Source organism: Diabrotica virgifera, chromosome 9 (genome assembly GCF_917563875.1).
Source record: "Diabrotica virgifera virgifera chromosome 9, PGI_DIABVI_V3a".
NCBI lineage: Eukaryota > Metazoa > Arthropoda > Insecta > Coleoptera > Chrysomelidae > Diabrotica > Diabrotica virgifera.
The window spans coordinates 156,908,599-156,931,089 of record NC_065451.1 but is presented as its reverse complement, the minus strand read 5'-3'; the positions used below and the strand labels follow the sequence as shown (position 1 = coordinate 156,931,089).

Below are 22,491 nucleotides of genomic sequence, written 5' to 3'. Positions count from 1 at the left end.
TAAAAAATTATATTTGTACCCAGTACTTTAAGATTGTTTGACATATCCTTGTCATATTTGGCAGCAAGTGTAGGTACTATACACCCTACTAAATTATGTTAAACAAATGTTTCAGGCTACTACCAGAGGCGTACGACAGGGGAGAATGATTGGTTGACCCTTCCTAAATTCTACGTCACTGGCGGAATTGCTATTTTAGTGCAATTTTTCGATTCTCCAATACTTTGTATGAAAATAATATATTCTTAATTCGTAACGATAAAATCGTTAGTTTTCGAGATATCTGAAGTTAAAATGAAACGCAGAGTTTTTTTGAGTAATGCATTATATCCCTTCGGTTTTAACTTCAAAAATCTCTTAAACTAATGATTTTATCGTTAAGAATGAAGAATATATTATTTACATAGAAGGTATTGAACAATCTAAAAATTATGCTAAATGCGCAAAATTTTTTTTCTGATTTTTAATACTGGATTTTCTTCAAAAAATACCCGAAAAAAGCGAAAAAATGCGGTTTTTCATTTCTAAAGGTACGTTTCACCAATTTTAAAAATCTGAAAAATTTCAGGGTGAAAGATTGTGCAAAAATACACATTATAATTGATTTTCGTAAAAACGAGTGTCTTAGTTTTTTTTTCAGACTTATTTAAAAGTTTAAAATTGTTCTAAAAATTCGAATTTCCCGCCAAAAATTAAAAAAAAAATTTTTTCATATAGATCTTTTTTAAACTTACAAATTTTTTAAATAAAGTTTTTGGCTAGCTCTCGATGCGGCTGAGATAAAAAATAAAAACATAAAAAGCTTAATTAGGCTCTAGGGGGGTCACGTGACCACCTAGGGGGTTAAAAATTTCAGAAAGTGATATCCTCTATATGTGCTAAAAAGTGGCCTATATGGAATTCGAATCGGCTTGGGGGCACTTTTCACCATCTTACCCGGCTAGGCCCTTTGACAATAAGTAGTGGATAGTCCAAGGATCAAAATCTATATGATGCCGAAAGTCGCTTTTACCAAGGGGGTAGTTGCCACCTCATCTCGAGGGTGGAAATTTTTTTTTTATATTTTGACCGCAAATGCTGGTAAAAATATTAATTATAAACAAAAAATGTTCATTATACATTTTTTTGATAAAATTAATAGTTTTCGATTTATTAGTTATCGAAGCTGTTAGTTTTATATCGGAAAGATTACCAGATAACGGCAGTTCTCGCCAGTGGCGCAGAAATACACCCCCCCTACACGCGACACTATTATATACACGAAATTTTCAATTTTCTAAATCTGACTGAATTGAAAATTGTGCCAACTCCCTCAAGTTCAGAAAAAGACTCACCCATTCATATGTCAACCATCCATTTTGGTCCAAGGGTGTCGATTTTACGGCCCTTCCTATTTAGGGTCTGTTTTTCGTTCTGGTCCCCAAAACTCCCAAAAACTTCGAAAATTTAAGTAAAACCTTTGCGGTTTCTAATAGAACTGATCATTACCTTACCAACGCATGTCTAATTTTGAAAATCGGTTATACCATTCAAAAGTTATAGAGCTTAGAAATATGACTCAATTTTTATTTAAAAAAGGGAAAATATTTGTGGATATGTATGTATGTGTGTTTGAAAGTTAAACCGATTTGATATTTTTTCTCTGTATTTAAAGAGGGGGTCAGGGCCGATTTAGAACCGGTGTAGTTTGTGACTTTTGACCACCCATAATCCAGCTATAGGACTTTGTAGGTACAAAACGGCATATTTTTTGGGGGTATATATATTCGGACCAAGAAGAGGCATGAGAACCGCAAATATATCAAATCAATAGTGTTGACTTAAGCTTTCAAATGGTGTCCAAGCCGTCAGGATCAGACATACACACGGCTCAGTATAGCCGAAAAACTGAAAAACTAAACTTTGAAAATTTTGGTTTTTCGACAATTACTCAACATTTCAACGTACGAATTGTGCCAATAACTTAGCGTTTGTATAAGGACTCAAGACGAATCTAACGATGTATACCTCATATCCGGGAAAATTCAAATTTTTAGGTTATAGGCTTCATAAATATGATAAAATCTATTTTCTGTGGGAAAAACGGTTTCGAAAGCTAAATAATTCCTGTACCTAATAGCTTCAGTTATCATACTTGACCTTAGATCCATCAGATACTACTGGTCAATACGTTTCAAACTCATGTTTACTGATCAAAATCGGTTAAGCCGTTTAGAGAAGTTATTAAGATACAAAAGTATAATCCAATTAACGATTATTCCCCAAATGGTTTATGAGTTGTAGTGGTTACGACGCTAAATTTGATATGGCAACGGGCAATCCGACTTCATTTACCGGCCATCTCAATATATTTTTTTTTCAATCTATTTCGAATAGAAAAAAATCTAATGTACATTCGATGGACACTAGATGATTTGGGAGATAATGCAAAAAAGGTGACCATTTATAAAGCTTGACGTGTAATAGAGGAACATTGCATTCAACTTCATACATTTAATTTATAAATAACTTTGAAAAACTCCTTATACAAGAATAAAAAACCGCTAAACGCCGTAAAAATGAGTGGCGCATAAAATATTCCAGCTACAAAAGATCTGATATGAATGTTGCGTGGCGCGAAAATGGATTTTCATTTGATGCAAAACAAAATTCTAGTTTTATTTTAAAAGATTTTTCCATAATATTTGCTAAATTTGAAGTAAACGCGCCACAAAAGAGTTTCAAAATTCAAACTGTATCAAAGTTACTCTTTTGTGGCGCGTTTACTTCAAATTTAGCAGATATTATGGAAAAATCTTTTAAAATAAAACTAGAATTTTGTTTTGCATCAAATGAAAATCCATTTTCGCGCCACGTAACATTCATATCAGATCTTTTGTAGCTGGAATATTTTATGCGCCACTCATTTTTACGGCGTTTAGCGGTTTTTTATTTTTGTATATTATTGCCCTGATGTATTCTCTGCTTGGATCTTCCACAAATTAATAATACACAATAAATAACTTTTTATTAAGTTCCCGTCTTAAATCAATTATTTATCAAATACACTATATATCAATCATATTTAATGAATATCTCAACATATTCCCGAAGCAATGTCAAATATTTAAAATTGTCACTGATTGTCAGTGTCTGACTGACAATATATGCTGACAATATTATATTCGGCTGAGTGCGTTGTAAGACAAAGATATATTTGGAAAATATTACCACGGCATTGTGTTCATTTTTTTCGAATCCTGAAAAAACCAATAAATATTTTTGAAAAATTTAAACGCAGAATGAAGGACTAAATTATTACCGAGGGCCGAAAGCCCCTTAGAATAAATAAAAAGTTTATTTTGAATGATATATTTGAAATTAAAAATCACACTAAATTTTCTCTTAGTTTTTCACCCCTGTAACTTATTAAAATAAACATTATAGAAGTTCTCAGGGACTTTTGGCCCTCGCTAATAACGTAATCTTTATTTCTGCGTTTAAATTTTTCAAAAATACTTTTTAGTTTTCTCAGGATTCGAAAAAATGAATCCCCATTTGAATAGCATTGCAGCCGAAAATACATACCGATCCTCTTAATGATGTTGCTTCCTACGTTAGGCGCGTCGTTATTGCTGACAAGCTTAGGCGCGTGGTCTACGATCGTAGACCAATAGTTTTTTGTCGTATAATACCGGATTTTGGCAAAATTAACAAATTAGTGGTTAATAACATGTTTATTTATGTTCGCACTTTGATATTAGATATGTTTTTTTCCTTGGCTTTTGTCATTTTGACAGTGGTAAAATTAAAAACCAAGTCATGATTTTTTGGGTCTTTATTCGCAAGTAAATGAAAATGGTCACAAAAATAAGCTCGATTTAGTAAAAAACACAAAATATTTTTTATCTTTGAACTTATAGAATGACCAATAGGGATAAATAATAAAGAATAGAACTAAAAAGTAAAAAAGAACAAAACTATTAAATGGTCAAAGTGGCACAATTTTAGTCCGTCAAACATTCAGTGCAAATATCCCCAAAATGATCCTTAAATGCAAATGTGTCACATCTTTGGCACGCCCTTCTTGTTGACATATTGCAAATTCATGCACAAATACAACTTCGTCCCACGTAATTTGTTGGAATATTAGGGGAAGGGGGTACGACTTCTTGAACTCCGAGCAGTACGCGAGCTCGTCGTCTAAGTTCTCTTAGCAGGGAAGGCATAGTTGATCCATATTCAATTTGCTGTTTGATTAGTTCCCATGCTAAGTTTTCAATGAAGTCGCTTCTTGAAACATTTTCATTTATGTTATTAGCTTTATATACACAGCAGGCTACATATTAGCTTTATATATACAACTACAAACTGGAACGCGCTTAGTCGCGTGGTCTACGGTTGTAGACCAGTGCTCTTTGAATAATGTTAAAAAAATAATGCAAACAGATCGGCGGCGTTTAGCAAACTGAAGAGTAAGTTGGAAGTATTAGTGACAGCTACTAAGCGGGATAGGGGCGTATGTGCAGTTTTATGCAATTGGCGACCACTTAAAGGAGAGTGGTCTACGATTGTAGACCACGCGCCTAACGGAGGGTTAAATCAAGTCGTTATAATACATCATATTCTATAGACATAAGTGCCAGTTCTACTAGCCGTTCTTGGGACATAGTGGATCTTAAGTAGTTTTTAATTAACTTAAGTTTAGAAAAGCGTCTTTCTCCAGATGCAACACTTACTGGAAGAGAAAGAAGAATTCTTAGAGCTACACAAATGTTTGGAAAGTTCTCACTTAAAGAATGTGATGAAATAAATTTCAAAATGTCCTTTGGTTTATCTCCACAATCGTCGGGTAGAACTGTTTTCAGCAGTAAGAGTTCCTGATACATCTGGTGTCCTTCAACATCACGGTGCCCTCCATCAGTTAGAGATATCTGCAGGTCTGCACATTTAGTCATTACTAGGGAGCGGATTTATATGCGAGCATTTTTTATGAAATATGCGCATACATATGCAGTAAAAAATTACGAAATATGCGCAAGATATGTACAACAATTTCAAAACATGCGCATTTTGAGAAACCACATATTTATCTACAATAAAAAAAATGTATCGATTTTCCACTATCTTCTTGATTTTTTTTATGGTAGGTATGTATCATTGTAAATTAGAGGTGCGTAAGGTTTTCTCAATGTACTTTCATCGGGAACACTTTTCTTGGAATATATTTTCAAAAAACTTTTAAACATAGGATTTTCCAGTTTTTTTAAAGGTATGTTTGCACAAATCATCGCCTCGCATAAATCCGAATTAAATTTATATTGTTCCTTAGATGAAGTCATCAACGGTTGACTTCAAGTCAATGGGTAACTGATAAACTTTCGATTAGCTCATCGTCTTGCATTTTCACTTACTTATGTAGTTCTGTCCCGACGTGTTATGTAACCGAAAATTTTCGCTAAGATGGCATCTACGACACTAACAAATATTTTTTCAAACTGTTTAAAATTAAAATGTTGAGGAAGCAGCCAAATATTACTTAATAAAGAAAAAAGAGGAAGAAAAAATCTTAAACTCACCATTTTCCTACATGCTTTGCAGAATAATTTCCCATTGGTGTAAAGACGTTGCGGATAGGTTCTGATCCGGGAATAAACAAGGCTAGAATCTTTCGGCATATTGCATTATTCACAATAAGAAGTACTTTTACATAAAAACTAAACATTCGCATTGTCCGACTAAAGGTACCTAATTTTATTGATTTACGGGATCTGATTTAAATCGTATTTAAATTTCCGTTAGGGAATTGTAAAACGATGTTTCGAGGTGTAAATATTCTCTTAACAATAGGGTATTTAACATACTACAATCATTTTATGACGGCGTACTATACGCACTTTATGGGTAAAGATCGGGTGTTTTCTAAGAAAAACCGAAAAGGTAGTGTTTCGGTATTAAATTTTTTCATTTGGACAAAAATGTTTTTATACAGCACGTTTCTTTAAAAATATGCAAAATTTGGCAAAGTTCTCAAATATGCGAAATATGTAAGCAATATGCATTTAGCATAAAATCCGCTCCCTAGTCATTACAGTATTAATGTCTTCTCTTTTCAGTTTGTAAAGAAATCCAAACGTGTCATTGTGGGTGGATAACTGAGAAAATCTCTCTTCAAGTGATGCGATTGTTGTGTCCAAAATGTAGAGGTAAAATTTACTTCTGAAGTTTTTTTTTGGATCCACAACTGCTTCATCTCGTACCTCATAATCAAATTGGTGCTTGACTCTCCAGTCGAACTTGTTGTTCAGAATCAGAAGGAAAGGATAGTTTAACTTCAAGGCTTTCTGCTACTTCTCGGGCATCAACAAGCATTTCTTTAAACCCCTTGTCGCTACTTATTACTTTAAAGTAGGACTTTACAGAAGCTATCAGTTCCATAGCGGCTGCAATATCAAAATCTTCTTCTTGTAGCAGTTTGTGTATAGCCATTGTTGTTATTATTAAAAATGTAATTTGATTAACCCCATTATTTCCAAAGTAAAAGTGTCCAAGATAAGTAAAAGGAAAATGCACCACACGTTGTTTGTTCAGAGCTGTGGATCATCAACTTAGTGGATCGCCCGCTGTTGGTGGTCGACAAAGCTGAGGAGCCGCGAAAGCAAGGGCGCCTCCGACGCCCTTACATTCGCGGCGCCCCGGGCAAGCGCCCGGTTTGCCCGGCCCTTAAGCCGGGCCTGAACCCAGACATCCAAAGTAAAAGTTTTCCTCCAACACCAAATTGTTCTATATGGTCCACATATTGTTCAGTAAAAAGTTACACCATTTTGAGCGTCCGGTTTGCGAGGGAGATGGGGGAGAATTCGGTAAATTAGTTGTTTTTTTTACGTTATTCGTCCATATTTCTAAAACTATGCTTTAGCGTAAACAATGTTCTATATAAAAATGTTTTACATAAAATGCAAAACAAAAAAGGATCAACACATAATTTTTATAAAATCAACGGTTCCAGAGTTACGGAGGGTGAAAAGTGGAGGTTTTCGATACTTTTAATATTTTTTGGGTAACTGATGATGATTTTGGGTAGTCAGGTTGACGTTTATTCAAGGGCTTATTACTAACATACCATCGGTCACTGAAGTATCAAATTTTATTTACAAATCACAATCCTGTTAAAGAAATTTTCTTTCATCAGTAATAATTTTATAAATTACCCAAAAATATATAAAAAGTATCGAAAATCTCCACTTTTCACCATCCGTAACTCTGGAACCGTTGATTTTATAACAATTATGTATACCCTATTCCACGAACATACGCCTGTTTTGGAATAATTCGACAACGAATATTTTACTGTGCAAAATAAGAAGAACGAAAGTAAATTGCAAATTACATTGTTGTTTATTGGAATAATTATTAGCGTCATTTACTTACGTACTTCTTATGTTGCACAGTAAAATATTCGTTGTCGAAGTAATCCAAAATAGGCGTATGTTCGTGGAATGGCCCATATAGGATCTTTTTTGGATAAAATTTTATGTAGAACATTTTTGTATAGAACGTAATTTTCGCTAAGGCATAGTTTTAGAAATATTGACGAAAAACTTAAAAAAAACTACCAATTTACCGACTTCTCCCCCATCTCCCTCTAAAGCCGGCGAAGTTACACCATCGAAATGGTGTAACTTTTTACTGAACAATATGTGGATCATATAGAACAATTTGGTGTTGGAGTTTTTGAACACCTTTCTAGCCAAACAACAACGGTTATTATTTTTCAATAGATAGATTTTTGAGAAAGCACTTGATGTCTGGTCGGGGATTTGGATTCCCAATTTTGTTAATTGAAATGGTAGTTTTTCAATCCTTTGATGGGATGTGCTGGGAATTCTTTTATTGAGGTCTCCGTTGGTGTGCCGGAAATTTGGGACACGTGAAGATTTTTGTTTGGAAAAACCTCAAAAGATTAATTTGATGTTTGTTAATGGCCAGGCTGAGAGTTGTTTAATGGACCCTTTTGTATGTTAAAGGGTGTTCCGGTAGTACAATAATTGTATGTGTTTATCGATCCTGGGGCTTTGAAGAAGTTGTAATAGAAGTAATTGACGTTTAACCATTTGACATTTTGACAAAAAGAAAGATTTCAGTGTGTTTATCCAGGCAAATGATTTGTTATTGAAGGAAATAAGGACGGTAACAGATTTTATTTTATGGGAGAAAAAAGCAAGAAGCAACAAGGTACAATTTAGATTGGGTTAAATGGGTCAAAAAAGGCGACTAAAATAACAAGTTTTTATATTTATGTGAACGAAACAGCTGGTTCTGGTTTATTTTTTTTTAATTAATTACTTACTTTTGCTCTTATAAACTGTTGAAATCAAAACTAATATTTGCATTTAAAAGGATTTAAATTTATGTTGACATTACATTCTCTATAGTTATCTAGTGTTTTATTTGAACTGTCATGACTCATGCTCTAAATCAAACCAACTAATAAAAAAAAATTCTAACTGAGAAATAGCTGTGGTATGGTCAATAAACCTCTAAATACGAAAAAACCGAGGAGTGCTATTATTTAAACAGGTGCGTTTTTAAGAAAGGAGTGAATTAGTCCCTATGCGTAGGGTGCATTAGGGTGAGTTCTATGCACTTTTGGTACAAACACGTCTACAGAAAAATTGTTCCAGGTTAAATTTACTATCGAAATATCACCTTTTAAAGTCAAAAGTATTTTTTTTACAAAAAAGTATTAAAATAAAATTTGTTTTATGCCCCATAACTTTTTTCCACGGGTATATAGGTATAGGTATTGCTTCACAGAGAAAAATTTCTATCCTTTCTCTTTTAAATGACAGAAGATTTATAATTTCCGAAACATGATTTTTCAAAGTTCGTCCCTCACAGCATTTTTGGGTCATTTCCCTATTATTTCGCAAACATTGTTCTCTAACTTTTTTTTCTACGCAGTTTTAGGTATATGCAATGGTACATTTATTAGGAGAAGTCAATTGCCTTTAGAATGGTTTATTTGAGAAGGTTGTTTGACAATATTTAATCAAGATAGTGTTTTTCAAAGTTTTATTCTGTTAACAATTTTTGATGTTTTACGATTATTTTTAAATTTCTCATTATAACTTTTTTTCTTCTACATTTAGGTATATAAATATTGCTTAATACAGAAGCAAGCTTATTTCTTTATTTGAAAATGGTGTATTATAAAAAATGCTAGAACTATTTTTAAACAAGATATACTTTTTCAAAAGTGTGACATATACACATGCAATATGTCACTCTAAGTTGGAGCCATATGGAAAAGTTTTTATTATTAATTTTATGAAAAAAAAATATTCTTCATAAAATTCTTTGCATAGCCTAAAAGCTAAGATGTAATAATCAGATATCAAATTTTATCAATGGTATACGAGGTACGTTAAGAAATATGAATTTCGATCAAAAGTACCTTCATATTTCACAATGTGGAAAAGTGTTACATATTAAAAATAGTATATTAAGTATGGAGAACGGTAAGGGTTTTATACCGATCGAAGACAATTGTTTGGAGATGGAGCGGAGCGACGACTCAAATTATTGTCTGAGATCGGTTACCCTTAACGTTCGACATGCTTATAACGTTTTTTGCACGATTGATACCATTATAAATTATAAAATTAAACATTTTCGTCATATTGACTAGTTTCATTCATTTTATCAAGATAGATACTTTTGTTGTTAGGTAGTAACTAGGGTGCATAACAACAATGGAGAATTGAGTTTTTATTTAGTTGTCAATAATTTTAAGTACAATTTTGATTATTATAAATTAAAATATGAGCGAAAGTAATTTGAAGAAATTGAACGGGCTTGGGAAGAAGGGTGTTCCGCAATTATTCCCGAAAGATCCAAAATCCGTTATCAAAATACCTACCAAAGTTTTAAAAAATGGTGCGAAGGCAAGAATTTAAGAATCGAAGAAAAGACTCTATTGGCTTATTTCGTTCAAAGACATATGCAGTTGAAAGCTCCTGGAAGCCTCTGGGCAGAATATTCAATGATTAAATCCACTGTTTTTCTTTATTCTTTCAAAAAATAAATTAAAATTAAGAGATTTTTTTAACTCGACGGTAAGTGAATTACTTACCGTCGAGTTGGAGTACTTACCGTCGAGTTGGATTACTTACCGTCGAGTTGCTAGTAAATGTCACCTACTGACGTGAAATCTGTCACGGTAAACAGTCAAAAATGATCAATCGTGCAAAAAAGTTATTTGGAATTAAAAATTATTTTCCAATATGCAATTATATTCTTATAATTGAAAAAAAAATCAAATTTTTTTCTCAAATTGCAGATACCTTGGGAGATCCTACGGATATCTTATTTAAAAATAGTCCTAGAACTTTTTACAATATGTACACCATTTTAAAATACCTAAAGAAAATAAGCTTCCTCTTGTAATCAGAAATGTATGTACATGTAGAAGAAAAAAAGTTATAATGAGAAATATAAAAATATTCGTAAAATAATCAAAAATCATTAAAAGTATAAAATTTTAAAAAAGCATAACTTAAAAATAGTCGTACAACCTTATAATAATAGACAATTTTACTGGTAATTGACTTCTCTTCTCTCTTCCTAATCAATGTACCATTGCATATACCTAGAAAGGCGTATAAAAAAGTTACAGAACAGTGTTTGCGAAATAATGGGGAAAATGGCCCAAAAATGTGAGCGGCGAAATTTGAAAAATCATATTTTGGAAACTCCTTATACCTATATCCTTATACCTATATCCCGGTGGAAAAAGTTATGGGACAAACAACCAATTGCTTTCTTTCGTGTTATTTTTAATATGTATTTTCTAAAAAAAATATTTTTTACTTTAAAAGGTATTTCGATAATAAATTTAATCTGAAACATTTTTTTTGTAGACGCGTTTGTACCAAAAGTGTATACACCTCACCCTAATGCACCCTGTGCTTATAGACTAATTCACCCGTTTCTCAAAAAAGCAACCCTTTAAATGGTAGCACTCCGCGGCTTTTTCATATTTAGAGGTCCATTGACCATATGAAACAATAAAACCCCGTTAACTTTGTAGATCCTTTTTACAGTACATAATCAATAGCCTAATAATTACGTTGCTTTTGTTTACCGGAGACAACACAAGAACTTAAAACAAATTATACTGTTTTTTATTTTGTTAAAAAAATAAATTTGTTCCTTATCGCTCTTTTATAATTTTTTTAATAATCTCTGTTTTAGGGCCTCTATGCAAAGGATAAAAGATTGGGTGGTTTGGCTGTTTTTAATATAGAACAAGATGATTACAAAGGAGTCTGTGGAGCAAAATTAGTTCTATTGAAGGGGTTACTTAAGGGTTTCGGGTTTTCGGATAGTTCGTTTATTAGAAAAAAAACGTATTTAAATAAATTTATTGGTACATAGATTTCATTTTTTTCATGGTCCTATAATTTTTCCCAAAAAATAAATCCAGTCGCGGGAAAGAAGGAGATCACCCGATAGTGTAGCATTCATCATGGTGCCCTCCTTAAAATCCCCTTAAACCCCATTAAAAATTACCTTAACTACGCCTATGCCTCTCGATTTAACGTGCGGCAACATAAATTCGAACAGCGAAGAGGGGGCGATACGCCAACGTTAAAGGGCTATTACATCTTCCTAAATTTAGTGTCCGATATTTAGAACGTTCTGAATTCAGGATAGTGTAATCGCATTTAGTCAGTTAGCATCCTAATTAGGATGGTTTTCGACATTCTAAATGGCTAAATAGTCGGGACTATAACGTCGCCCCCGTTAGCGAAATTATTCCGACTCGATTTTTTTGCACAAACTTTCTCAAAAACAGGTCCGTATAACAAATCCACAGGGTGCCAGGCGATGCAGTGGTCGAACAATTGTTTAAACAATTTTTCTATACAAATTCACAAAAATAATTGTTTCATTTCGAACAAATTTTTTAGATAACTTGGGTCATTCTGAACAAAAAAGGTTTCTAGTCATTTTTCTCTAAAATTGATTATTGTCGAGATATACGCGATTTAATATTTGAAAAATGCAAAATGCGAAAATGGCTATTTTTAAGGCTTAATAACTTGATTAAAAATGATCATTATGAAAGTAAAAAGTGACCAAATCAAAGACTAAAACACCCTCTTTCAAGATCCTGAAACTTTAGTCATTATTTTATTATGAAGCTGTTACTTTTAATTACATATTAACAATTAGCGCTATAGGCTGTATCGTCTCCCCGGTTAGCGAAATTATTTCGATTAGATTTTTGAAGTTATACTTCTTTACGATCGAGAGTGAAATTTTATAATACCGGGCGCATGCGCACACAGACAGTATGTAGTTCGTTGCTGATCTTTCAAGATATGTATGTATCAGCGCTGTCAGCGCCAATAAGTCGTTAAAAGGATATATTAGTGTTTTTAGTAAATGTATTATTTATTATAATTTTTGTGTCTTTGGATTTGTCTTCCTCGGGAATAATATATTTTATAATAATAGTAAGTATATTTAAAGTATTTTTGTATACTTCACTTGGTCTATTAAATTTGTCAGTATGTATGAGAAATCTTGTAACCTGTCAAAGCAAAGGGAATATAGCTCAGTGGTCGAGCGTGTGACCGGAGATCGAGAAATCCCGGACGATTCATATTCTTTTTTTTTATTTTTGGTATTGTTTTAATAAATTTTTTTTTAAAAGTGGTAGGTAAGAAAGTTAGTTTAATATTTAAATAAAATACAAATAACCTGTTAAGTATATTTATTTCTTTGAAATTATATAATAAAAGTATAACTTCTTACGTGCGTACAAAGTACACACACATTCTTTTTTTTTTGCACAAACTTTAACTTCAAGTATTACGTACCGCAATTTTTGAAGATTTTTGAGTAAATTTGTGCAAAAAAGTCGAATCGGAATAATTTCGTACGGGGGTGACGCCACAGCGCCGTCTAAAATCGGATGGGTGTACAATCACAGAACATCTGATACAATACTTTACCTTTTGTCCCCACAACGATAAATATGTCACCGTAATCCACTCGACACCTCCGTCACTTAAGCTGGTTGTTCAAATCTTATAGGAAAAGCTTTTGTTTTTTTACCTGCTTTTAAAAGTTTTACCTAAATAAAACCGAACCCCTGTGGTTTTAACACTTGGTTTTCAAACCCTGTCTCTGTGCTGTCTTTTATAATTTACGATCCTAAATTTAGGATAGTGTAATCGCGAGCTTCAGTGACTGAATTTAGTGTCCTAAATCGTATCCTGAATGTAATAGCCTCTTTAGCGAAGCTAACGTTGAAATGAGTTAGTTGGTCAGAAACCTCAGTCAAGACAGACACGTCACATACTGAGATTTATTCTCATTTATTTATTAAGTGGCGGAATTGGAACCAAAATTAGGATGGGAACGAAACATATCGCTGGTACCCAAGGCCGCCGAGAGAGATGAGCAGGCCCCGGTAAAAAGTGAAGAGCGGGCCCCCGGCAAAAAGTGAAGAGTGAAAAAAATTGTTTAATTTTTATAGAAATAAAATTATTAAAAATAAATTATAAGAAACATTTCAAATATAAGTTTTATTAAATTTTGATAATATTTATAATAGTGAAAATATTTATAATACAGGTGTTTTTCGAGTATTTTGATCGGCAAAAATGTCTCTAATTTTAGAAAAATCGCATGATTTTGCCAAATCATTCTAAATTCACAAAGTTAATAGGCAGCTAACCGATCCTGTTTCATTGTAGCCTAATGTTCCTGTTCATTACCTAATAGCATTTTTTATGCGAAAAAGAAAACTAAAAGATCTTTCTGCTTCTGCGACTGTCGCCTGTAATGTGCAAAATATGTTTAACACAATAACGATTCAAATTTGAGATGTTTAATTTTGTTAAGCAAATCTTTTGTAGAAAGTTGAGATTTACCAATCAATATTATCCGTGTATATCGCTCCCAGATAAAAAAATTTCTTCTATCAATTCTTCACTGATGTCTTCTTTATAAAACTCGTGCAATACATATTAAGTAGATATATCATTTTCTTTTAATATTGTCTTCATCTTCATCTCGGAATATCCATAAAATTTTAAATAGCGAATGAATTTTATTTTCCTAATTAAATCTTCTGGTTAAATTGCTTAAATATGACAATATTAAATATTTCCCAGGGAAATATTGCGTCGGGCTCAAAATTATCAGTCGCATCGTTACTAGGCCCAGACAAATCATCAAAAATCCCACGAGAGCTTCTTGCGCCGTTTTTCTTTATTTGCTGTAAATACTGGATTTATTCCATAATTGCCGGTAACTAATTTAGATTTTTCTGATTTTTTGCAAATCTTCTAGAAGCCCTGATATATTTTTAATCTTCATATCCGTACCATAGTTTTATCTGACTACACTATAGTACTTGACTCCTGTGACTTATTGCTATTAAAATTTTAAACCAAATCGATTAAAGATCATCATATTAAATATAGCTGAGTATTTATTAAATGCATTATGGGCATAAAGTGAAGAGCAAAAAAAAAACGGGAAAAATTACGTCTTTGGTCTGGTCGACGCCGGGCCCCTTACATCGCCGGGCTCCGGTAAAATGTACCTCTCGGTGGCCCTGCTGGTACCTATGATTAATGTGATTCCTAATATATGTCCAGTGAAAACAATAACTCTTTGATTGGCGATTACAACTTTTTTATTTGTGTGTCCGCGAATATTATAACTCCCACAATATATATATATATATATATATTTATTTTTAGCATCTTATGACGTCCCCCCATGTTAAACCGTAGTCTCTCGTGGCTTCCAGGTCTTCGTGAACTCCGATATACGGTTGCCACGAGGACTTTCCCTAAAATGTATCGCAAATGAAAGGTACCACTTCCTACAATGCTTACACAAAATATTGGCCGGACGTCCTCAGTCACGTTATCTGTATAATAATATACACATTACTTGGAGCAATTGCCGTCAGGCGCGCCATGTTCGCTTGCTGTATATCTAAAATCACTTTAACGGTTTTGATGGCATCCAAATATATATTTATTCAGTTTGCGGTTGTAGTGGTCTCCGTATATTTGAGTTTATGTCCTCATGGCTTCCACTGCGCTGTTGTCACCTCAAATGTTGGAATTTAGACTTCCGATATTTTTATAATTGATTATTGTAGTATGTTGAAAAAAATATTGTTGTGATATATTAATGATATTTTTTTGTGTAATTAACAATGTATTTTTTTTCACTGCAAAAATAAAAAATTAAAAAGTATGTTCATTAAAATTGATGAATTTATCATAACCAGTTGCCGAATCTGCTGGTCTAATTGCTCAATTGTAACATATTATAGAAGTGTTAAAATTGAATTCTTAATTTTTTATTACAAAACTTTTACCTCGACAGCGTAGGGTACAAGAGGACGGCTTAAGTAAAGTAAGTACAAAATTTTTAATAATATAATTTGTTCAACTAATAGGTGCAAAGGTGTCTGGAAAATAATAAAAATGTTTAAAACATTGCTTACTTATTTCATACACTCAATGTATTTTTTTATGTAAGGATATAGAAAATAATATTTTGAAAATTATTTAAAATATAGTAGTAAGTCTTAAATTTCACATTACATAAAGTAGTTAAGTCTGCTAGTCTACAAAATTAAAAACAAATAGAATACATACTTAAAAAAATTAAAGCACTCATGCCATACCAAACGAACTACATTCTTACATATTTTAAAAAGAAAAATCTTTAATTTTGCCCAACCCGACTAAACTATCAGCAGGTAAAAAGTCTGCAGTATGCGGGGGCCCTACTGTTGAAATAGATTAGAAAATTAAAATAAACTTATCTACCATTATGAAATTCTAATTTGACACAAAAAACTGTATTCTGGATTAAGAACAAGTGTGTAGAATACTCTCGTGAATTAAGAAGCGTTTCTACTGTAGGGTGACCATATCATAAATTTGAAAAAAACGGGACACATCCAAGCAGCAGTAGCGCACCTATAATTTTTCTCTGGGGGGAAGGGGGTTGGCTTGGGCGTCGAAATTTTTTTCTATATTTTGTGAAAGACAAGTTACATTTTCCTGCTATTATTTATATATTTTTCATATGCCCTGGGGGGAAGGGGGTTTAACTCCCAAACCCCCCCCCGGGTGCGCTACTGCCAAGAAGGGTTTGGAGCGATAATACACAAACAGGGATGCGAAACGCAGAAAACTATAAAACTACGCTAGAATGACGTGGATAAACAACCAATTTGTCAAAACAAAACAGGGAAGAATAAAAAATAGCGAGAAACACAGCAAACTCAACAAATAAAAAGAAGAAAAATGACGGGTTTCGCTGGAGGACATTAAAAAAGACAGAAAACCATCAAATATAACAATTTACAAAAAAGTCAGATAAAAAATACGTCCAGCATTAAAACAAGAGTACTAAAAAACTAAAAAAAAAGAGAAACCCTGTTTGAAGACAAACAGATCAGCAGAATATGAGAAGAATATTACGAAAAAATGCTATTCGGTATGAAGGAAACAGATGAAGAAGAACAAGATAACAACGAAGTAGAAATTTTCACAGAAGAAAACGTACAAAAACAAATATTAAAAACATAGAAAACGGAAAAGCAGCAGAAGAAAATGAAATAACAGTGGAAAAAAATACAGAGGAAGAGAATTACATAAGGAAATAAACCAGCTAATACAACAAAAAATATGAACAAAACAGACTACCAGCCGATTGGAACGCAGATATTATAGTAGGTACCTATATACAGTAAAACCCCGCAAATCCTAACTAATTGGGGGGACAGCCTGTTCGGATTCCGAAAAGGTCGGATTATCCGAAAGTTAGCCTAACTAATAATTGAAAGTTTACTTTGTCGTTGATTTTGAATCGCTGTGCCTGTCTCTCTCCCTCTTCCACCCATCTCAGATTGATGTCACTGATGCAGAGCCAGTGTCATCATTTGTGCTTAGTCGTTAACTCCATGGCTTGATTTCTAATTTGAATAAGCTCCATTTTTCCCCGTTCCCCTATACAAGATGGATCAGAAAACTAAGAAGAAAGTGTAATTACAGAATGGATTGAAGCTGACGACAAAGGGAGCGAAGAATTTACGGATGAATACATTGTAGACTTGGTTCAACCTCAAGGCAACCCTAATGACTAATGAAGATGAAGAAAGCGAGGAAGAAGTTTCCCTGTCATATTGAGTGTCACACGCAGATGCCACTAAAGCTCTGGGTGTGGCTCTACGTTACGTGGAGCATAACTCTGCTGCATTACCAGTAGATGTAATGTTTATGTGTAAATAGAATTAGAATTAAACAATGGTTTCGAATTCACCTGTATAAGTTGCAAGTTGGGAGGGTCAGGTAGTAAAAAAGTTACGAATTGGCCGGTGTACATTTTGATTTGAAAAAGTTTGTCATTAAGAGTTACGAGTTGGCGCGTGTCCATTGGAAGAAGGAGAATGTCACGGTTAAAGAATTTAAAGGACTGGTTTAGATGCAGTTCTATAGAACTCTTTAGAGCAGAGGTGGATAGATTAAAGATAGTGATGATGATATCCAACCTCCGATTAGGAGACGGCACTTGAAGAAGAAGAAGATATTAGATTTTACTGATTATGCCGCCCCCTTGTGATGCCGCTTGATGCGGCTGCCTCACCGCATCATAGAACGGCACGGCCCTGAAAATTACAGTCTTTTCGTTTAAGTCGCTACAGGTAAAAATAAGTAATTAAATATCTTATATCAGATAGAGTATTCATTTTTAGTAGATGAACAAAGGTTTAAAATGGCAGTTTTTGAATTTTGGTACGATTATTTGTTGCTTCGGAAGTTGCAAAAATAAACTTTTGCAAAAATAAACTTAAGACTGATATTACATGAAAAATTGGGTCAAACAGTCCATGTTCAGTCCAGATATAACAAAAAATTTCAAGGTGATTCGTCAATTAGTTTACATTTTATTCAATTTGTTTAATAAAAAATCCTTTTCTTTGCAATGATAAAGCATGCTTTTCTTCATAAAATAATAATTATACAGCAATTTTGTGGAAACTACATGAAAGAAGAATACTTATGTTTTCAAAGTTTTTAAAAAAATAATAAAAACTCATTTTTATCATTCCGAAAATATTTTAGTAAAGTAGAGTCATTTTTGGCTTATAAACAATTTGAATAACTTTGTTAGTATTGACTGCAAACTAAATTAATCGACTAAGGGATGGAAAAAACCTACCGTTTATAACCTAAACCCAGTTTTTTTAATTCGAAACAACCGGTTTTACCGGTTGTTTTTTTGTCCCGGTTATAACCGGTTTTTTTCTTTTTAAAGTAATAACCATTGAAAAACCGAATAAGTTGCCTGTGGAAAAAAATTAATTTAGAGAAAAATGAAGAAATTTCTATATATTTTCGATCTTAATCATATAATATTATAAATAATAAATGCGAAGTAATTAACCCAAACAACCATAATTCAACTTTTATTTACTAATAGAGAACTGGACGAAAGTGTCACATCAGCTTTTATGAAACAATTTTGAGAATAGTTATTTAGATTAATAAATATTTCAAAGACTGGTGAAATGGTGCATGTGATGATAATATTTACATAAAAGTATGTGATCTGCTTGAAATCGATATTCCAACCATCATCAGCTAAAAAATTGTTTATACTTGAGTACTTGAGACTTGAGACTCTTGTATAATGTGAATACCGAAATACGATTAGGAATCGCCATTATGTAATTTTTAAACAATAAATAATTCTTATGAAATAAATGGTAGGTATTATACAAACGTATTAAAAAATATTACCTAATGAAATTTTTTGATGACAATAGAGAAGTAAATACTGAATTGGTTTATCGAATTTATTTTGTAAAATACCTATAAGTCATTTGGACATTTTTTAAAACTTGATAGATCCAAGGGACATTTTGATAGATCGATAGGATCATCACTTTTGGGAATATCCCAATTATTGACAACGCAATATACGCCGACGCCGTCTACAACGAGCGACGAATCAGAGATTGGGGTACTCTGGCCCATTTTTAGGGTAACTTGAAAGCGCCTGGGAAAATTTTTATAGGTTGAATTGGTTGGGGAATTTTTCGGGAGGAAAATTGAGGAAACTAAATTTCGGGAGGAAACTAAATAAATGTAACATTATAACTTATTGAGTATTTGCTTTTGATTAAAAAAAACCGAAAACCTGTTTTTGGAACAACCGATTTTTTGACCGGTTATAACCGCCAGGTTAAACCGTAAGTTAAAAAAACCGGTATAACCAAAAACCGGTTTTTTGTTCAACAAGCACCATCCCTAGACTTTAGGATTTAAAAAGCTGGTACTTTTACATTATTATTATATTATCGGTTTATAACGTTCTTCGTCTTCCGATACCCGTTCGCCATTCCTCTCTGTCCGTACATTGATCTACTTGCAGACCTCTTTCATCCATGGCTTTGTTTATTCCTGCCTGCCAACTTTTCCTCGGTCTACCTCATCTTCTTCTATCTTGCAGTTTCCATTTTTGCCCTTGTTTTGGGATTCTGTCTTCATGCATTCTTTATACGTGACCAAACCATCGTAGTTGTATTTCGTTGGTTTCGTCATTTATTGTATGTGTGACCTTCGTTATTTCTCGTATCCGTTCATTGGTGACATGTTCTCTTCTTGATCTTCCTGCAGCCCTTCTCCAGAAATCCATTTCGGTGACCACTAACATTCGTTTTGATTTTTCCTTCATATGCCATACTTCGCAGCTGTATGTTATAATGCTTTTCACTACGGCGTTATAGATCTTTTTCTTGTTTTGGTTGTTTACCTGCTTGTCCCAGAGTACTGAGTTTAGGAGCCTAATTGCTTTCCTGCCCTGAGTGTTTCGTTCTTTAACGGCTCCGTCTAGTGTTCCATCATTCGTGATTTTCATATTCATACCCAGGTATTTATATTCGTTACATTTACTGATTGTTTGTTTCTCCTCCTTCTATAGTCGAGGAAATGAAGCATTTTGACTCGCAATTTTTTCGTCCAGCATGGATTTACTTGAAATTTTCACAGAAGGTAGGGCGTAGGGAATAGGCCAAGGATCATTTTCTATATCATGCCGCTGTATGCTAAAAGCATCTCGGGGACGGGAAATTTTTATTGCATTTTAACCATGTAAATCGATGTAAAAAGTAATTCTAAGAAAGAAATGTTTTTTACATTTTCTTCGTAAAACTAATATTTTCGAGTTATTCGCGCTTGAAAGTAACAGTTTTTCGACGAAAAAATCGACTTTTTTAGAGGGTTTTTTGAGAATACCTCGAAAAATATGCATTTTATCAAAAAATACTGTAGATATGAAAAATTTATCTTTTAGTAACACAAATTACCCCTGTAGTTATCACATTGTTTTCGATGTGTACTTTTACATAAATGTTAAAAAAAACTTTTACCTTGATTAATTACGGTCAAAGTTGGCACTTTTTTTTATTTAATTCACAGCTAGTTTCTTTATAACAATTAAGAAACCTAACTAGCGCTATTTTAAAGTTCAAGGTATGTATATAGTTTATGTGTAAAAGTTTGAGTAACTTGAACAGAGTTGTTAATATATCTTTAAAAATGACGTCCTAACGAAATCGACTCGTGGTCTGTGGAGCGGAATTATTAAAATCCGTGCACTCAAAAAATGAAATTAACTTTTCAAAGATATGTTGCGCTTAATATCTCCGGAGTTTGTTGATGGACTTTGATCATTATTTTTTTAATTTATATATACCTGTAGTTTTGTAGAGTATGTTATGTACACATATACCCACCTAACAATACAAAATGTTATGTATACATATACAAGTATATGTATACATATATAATTTCATAAAAATCGTTCAAGCGGTATCGGAGGATTATGGCAACTAACATTACGACAGGAGAATTTTATAGATGTAAATAAATAGATAACTATAAAAAATAGGGGTTGGTGGTAGAAAGGTGAAAATTAAGGGTTGTATATATTTTTAATGGTACATAATATAAAATGAAGGTAGACAATTTTCTCCAAAACAATAAAAAAGTGGCAGGGGGCAACCCCCCTTATAACTAACTATATGATAACTAACACTGTTACAGGAGAATTTTATGTACATAGAAGTAACTGTGAATTAAATAAGTAATAAAAGTGGCTAACTTTGCTCGTAATTAACCTAGGCGAAAAGTTTTTTTTTTGAAAATTCGTGTAAAAATATCAGCTTTTCAAATCCCAACGCAGATTTAGTCAATATGTTAATATGGTTATTAAAATTGTTTAGAAGCCAAAAATGATTCTACTTTCGTAAAATGTTTTCAGAATGCTAAAAATGACTTCTTATTGATTTTTTAAATAAGTTAAAAATATAAGCATTTTTCTTTCCTGTGGTTTCCACAGAATTGCTGTATGATTATAATTTTCTGAACAATAACATTGCAAAAAAAGCTCTTTGTGATAAAAAAATCGAATAAAATTTAAACTAATTGACAAATCGTCTTCAAATTTATTGTGCATTATGGACTGTTTGACTCAACATTTCATGCAATATCAAAGTCTTAATTTCATTTTTATAACAATTTTTTTATAAGTTATAACAATTTTTTTATTTTCGAAATTTAGTTTTATTTTGCAATTTCCGAAGTAACAAATAATCGGATCAAAATTTAAAAAATTTTAAACCTTTGCTTATCTACTAAAAGGTGAATAATCTAAATAAGATATTTACTTACCTTATTTTTACCTGTAGCGATTTAAACGAAAAACTGTCATATTTGACCCTTATTTGTTAATTACTAAAATTCTCGTCCGAACTGTGACGGGCATTGTTGTATTTATAATGTAATAGGTATAACTCCAAAAAACCCATTTGCAACCTGGCTGGTCAAGTGTCCCGACAAAAACCTTATTTTTCTGGACTATTGCAACTATGAGAAGAAAGAAAGAAACTTAAAAAAAAATGTTACAAAAAGAAGCAACCGAAGAAGGAAAAAGCAGTAGAAAGGAAATACAAAGAAAAAATATAGCGGTTAAAAAGCAAGCCAGGAAAGACAAAAGATACTATGTATATGATATGGTAAAAATGTCAGAAAAAGCTGCGCAAGAAAACGACCTGAAGATACAGTACAATATCATCCGAAATTTGACAGGGAAAACACTAAACAGTAATAAACAAATCAAAGATAAACAAGGAAATATAATTAAATCAGAACATAAAATAATACAAAGATGAAAACAACACTGCGAGGAAATATACTCCAAACACCAGATATAGACGAAGATAACGTAATACAGGAAATAAACATTAGAACAATTGAAATTACGAAAGAAGAAATACAAAACACACTGAATCAACTAAAAAAATGGCAAAGCCGCTGAAAGCGACAACCTACCGATAAATTTAATAAAGGCGGGCGCAAACAAATTAGTAGAAATGTTACACAAACTCAAGAT

The 22,491-nt window shown here is 32.7% G+C and overlaps 1 protein-coding gene across 10 annotated transcripts in view; it reads left to right on the top strand.

Moving 5' to 3' along the window:
• Nucleotides 1-22,491, top strand: part of LOC126891728 (uncharacterized) — an 827,477-nt gene that overhangs the window by 273,055 nt on the left and 531,931 nt on the right. Inside the window, exon 16 of one of the 10 annotated variants that reach the window (XM_050661001.1) lies at nt 11,236-11,419. The exons of the other annotated variants lie outside the window; for them this stretch is intronic. Coding sequence (XP_050516958.1) covers nt 11,236-11,418 — 183 coding nt within the window. The 3' untranslated portion in view covers nt 11,419. Of the gene's footprint in view, nt 1-11,235; nt 11,420-22,491 lie in introns of those variants that run through there. 10 annotated transcript variants of the gene reach the window in all.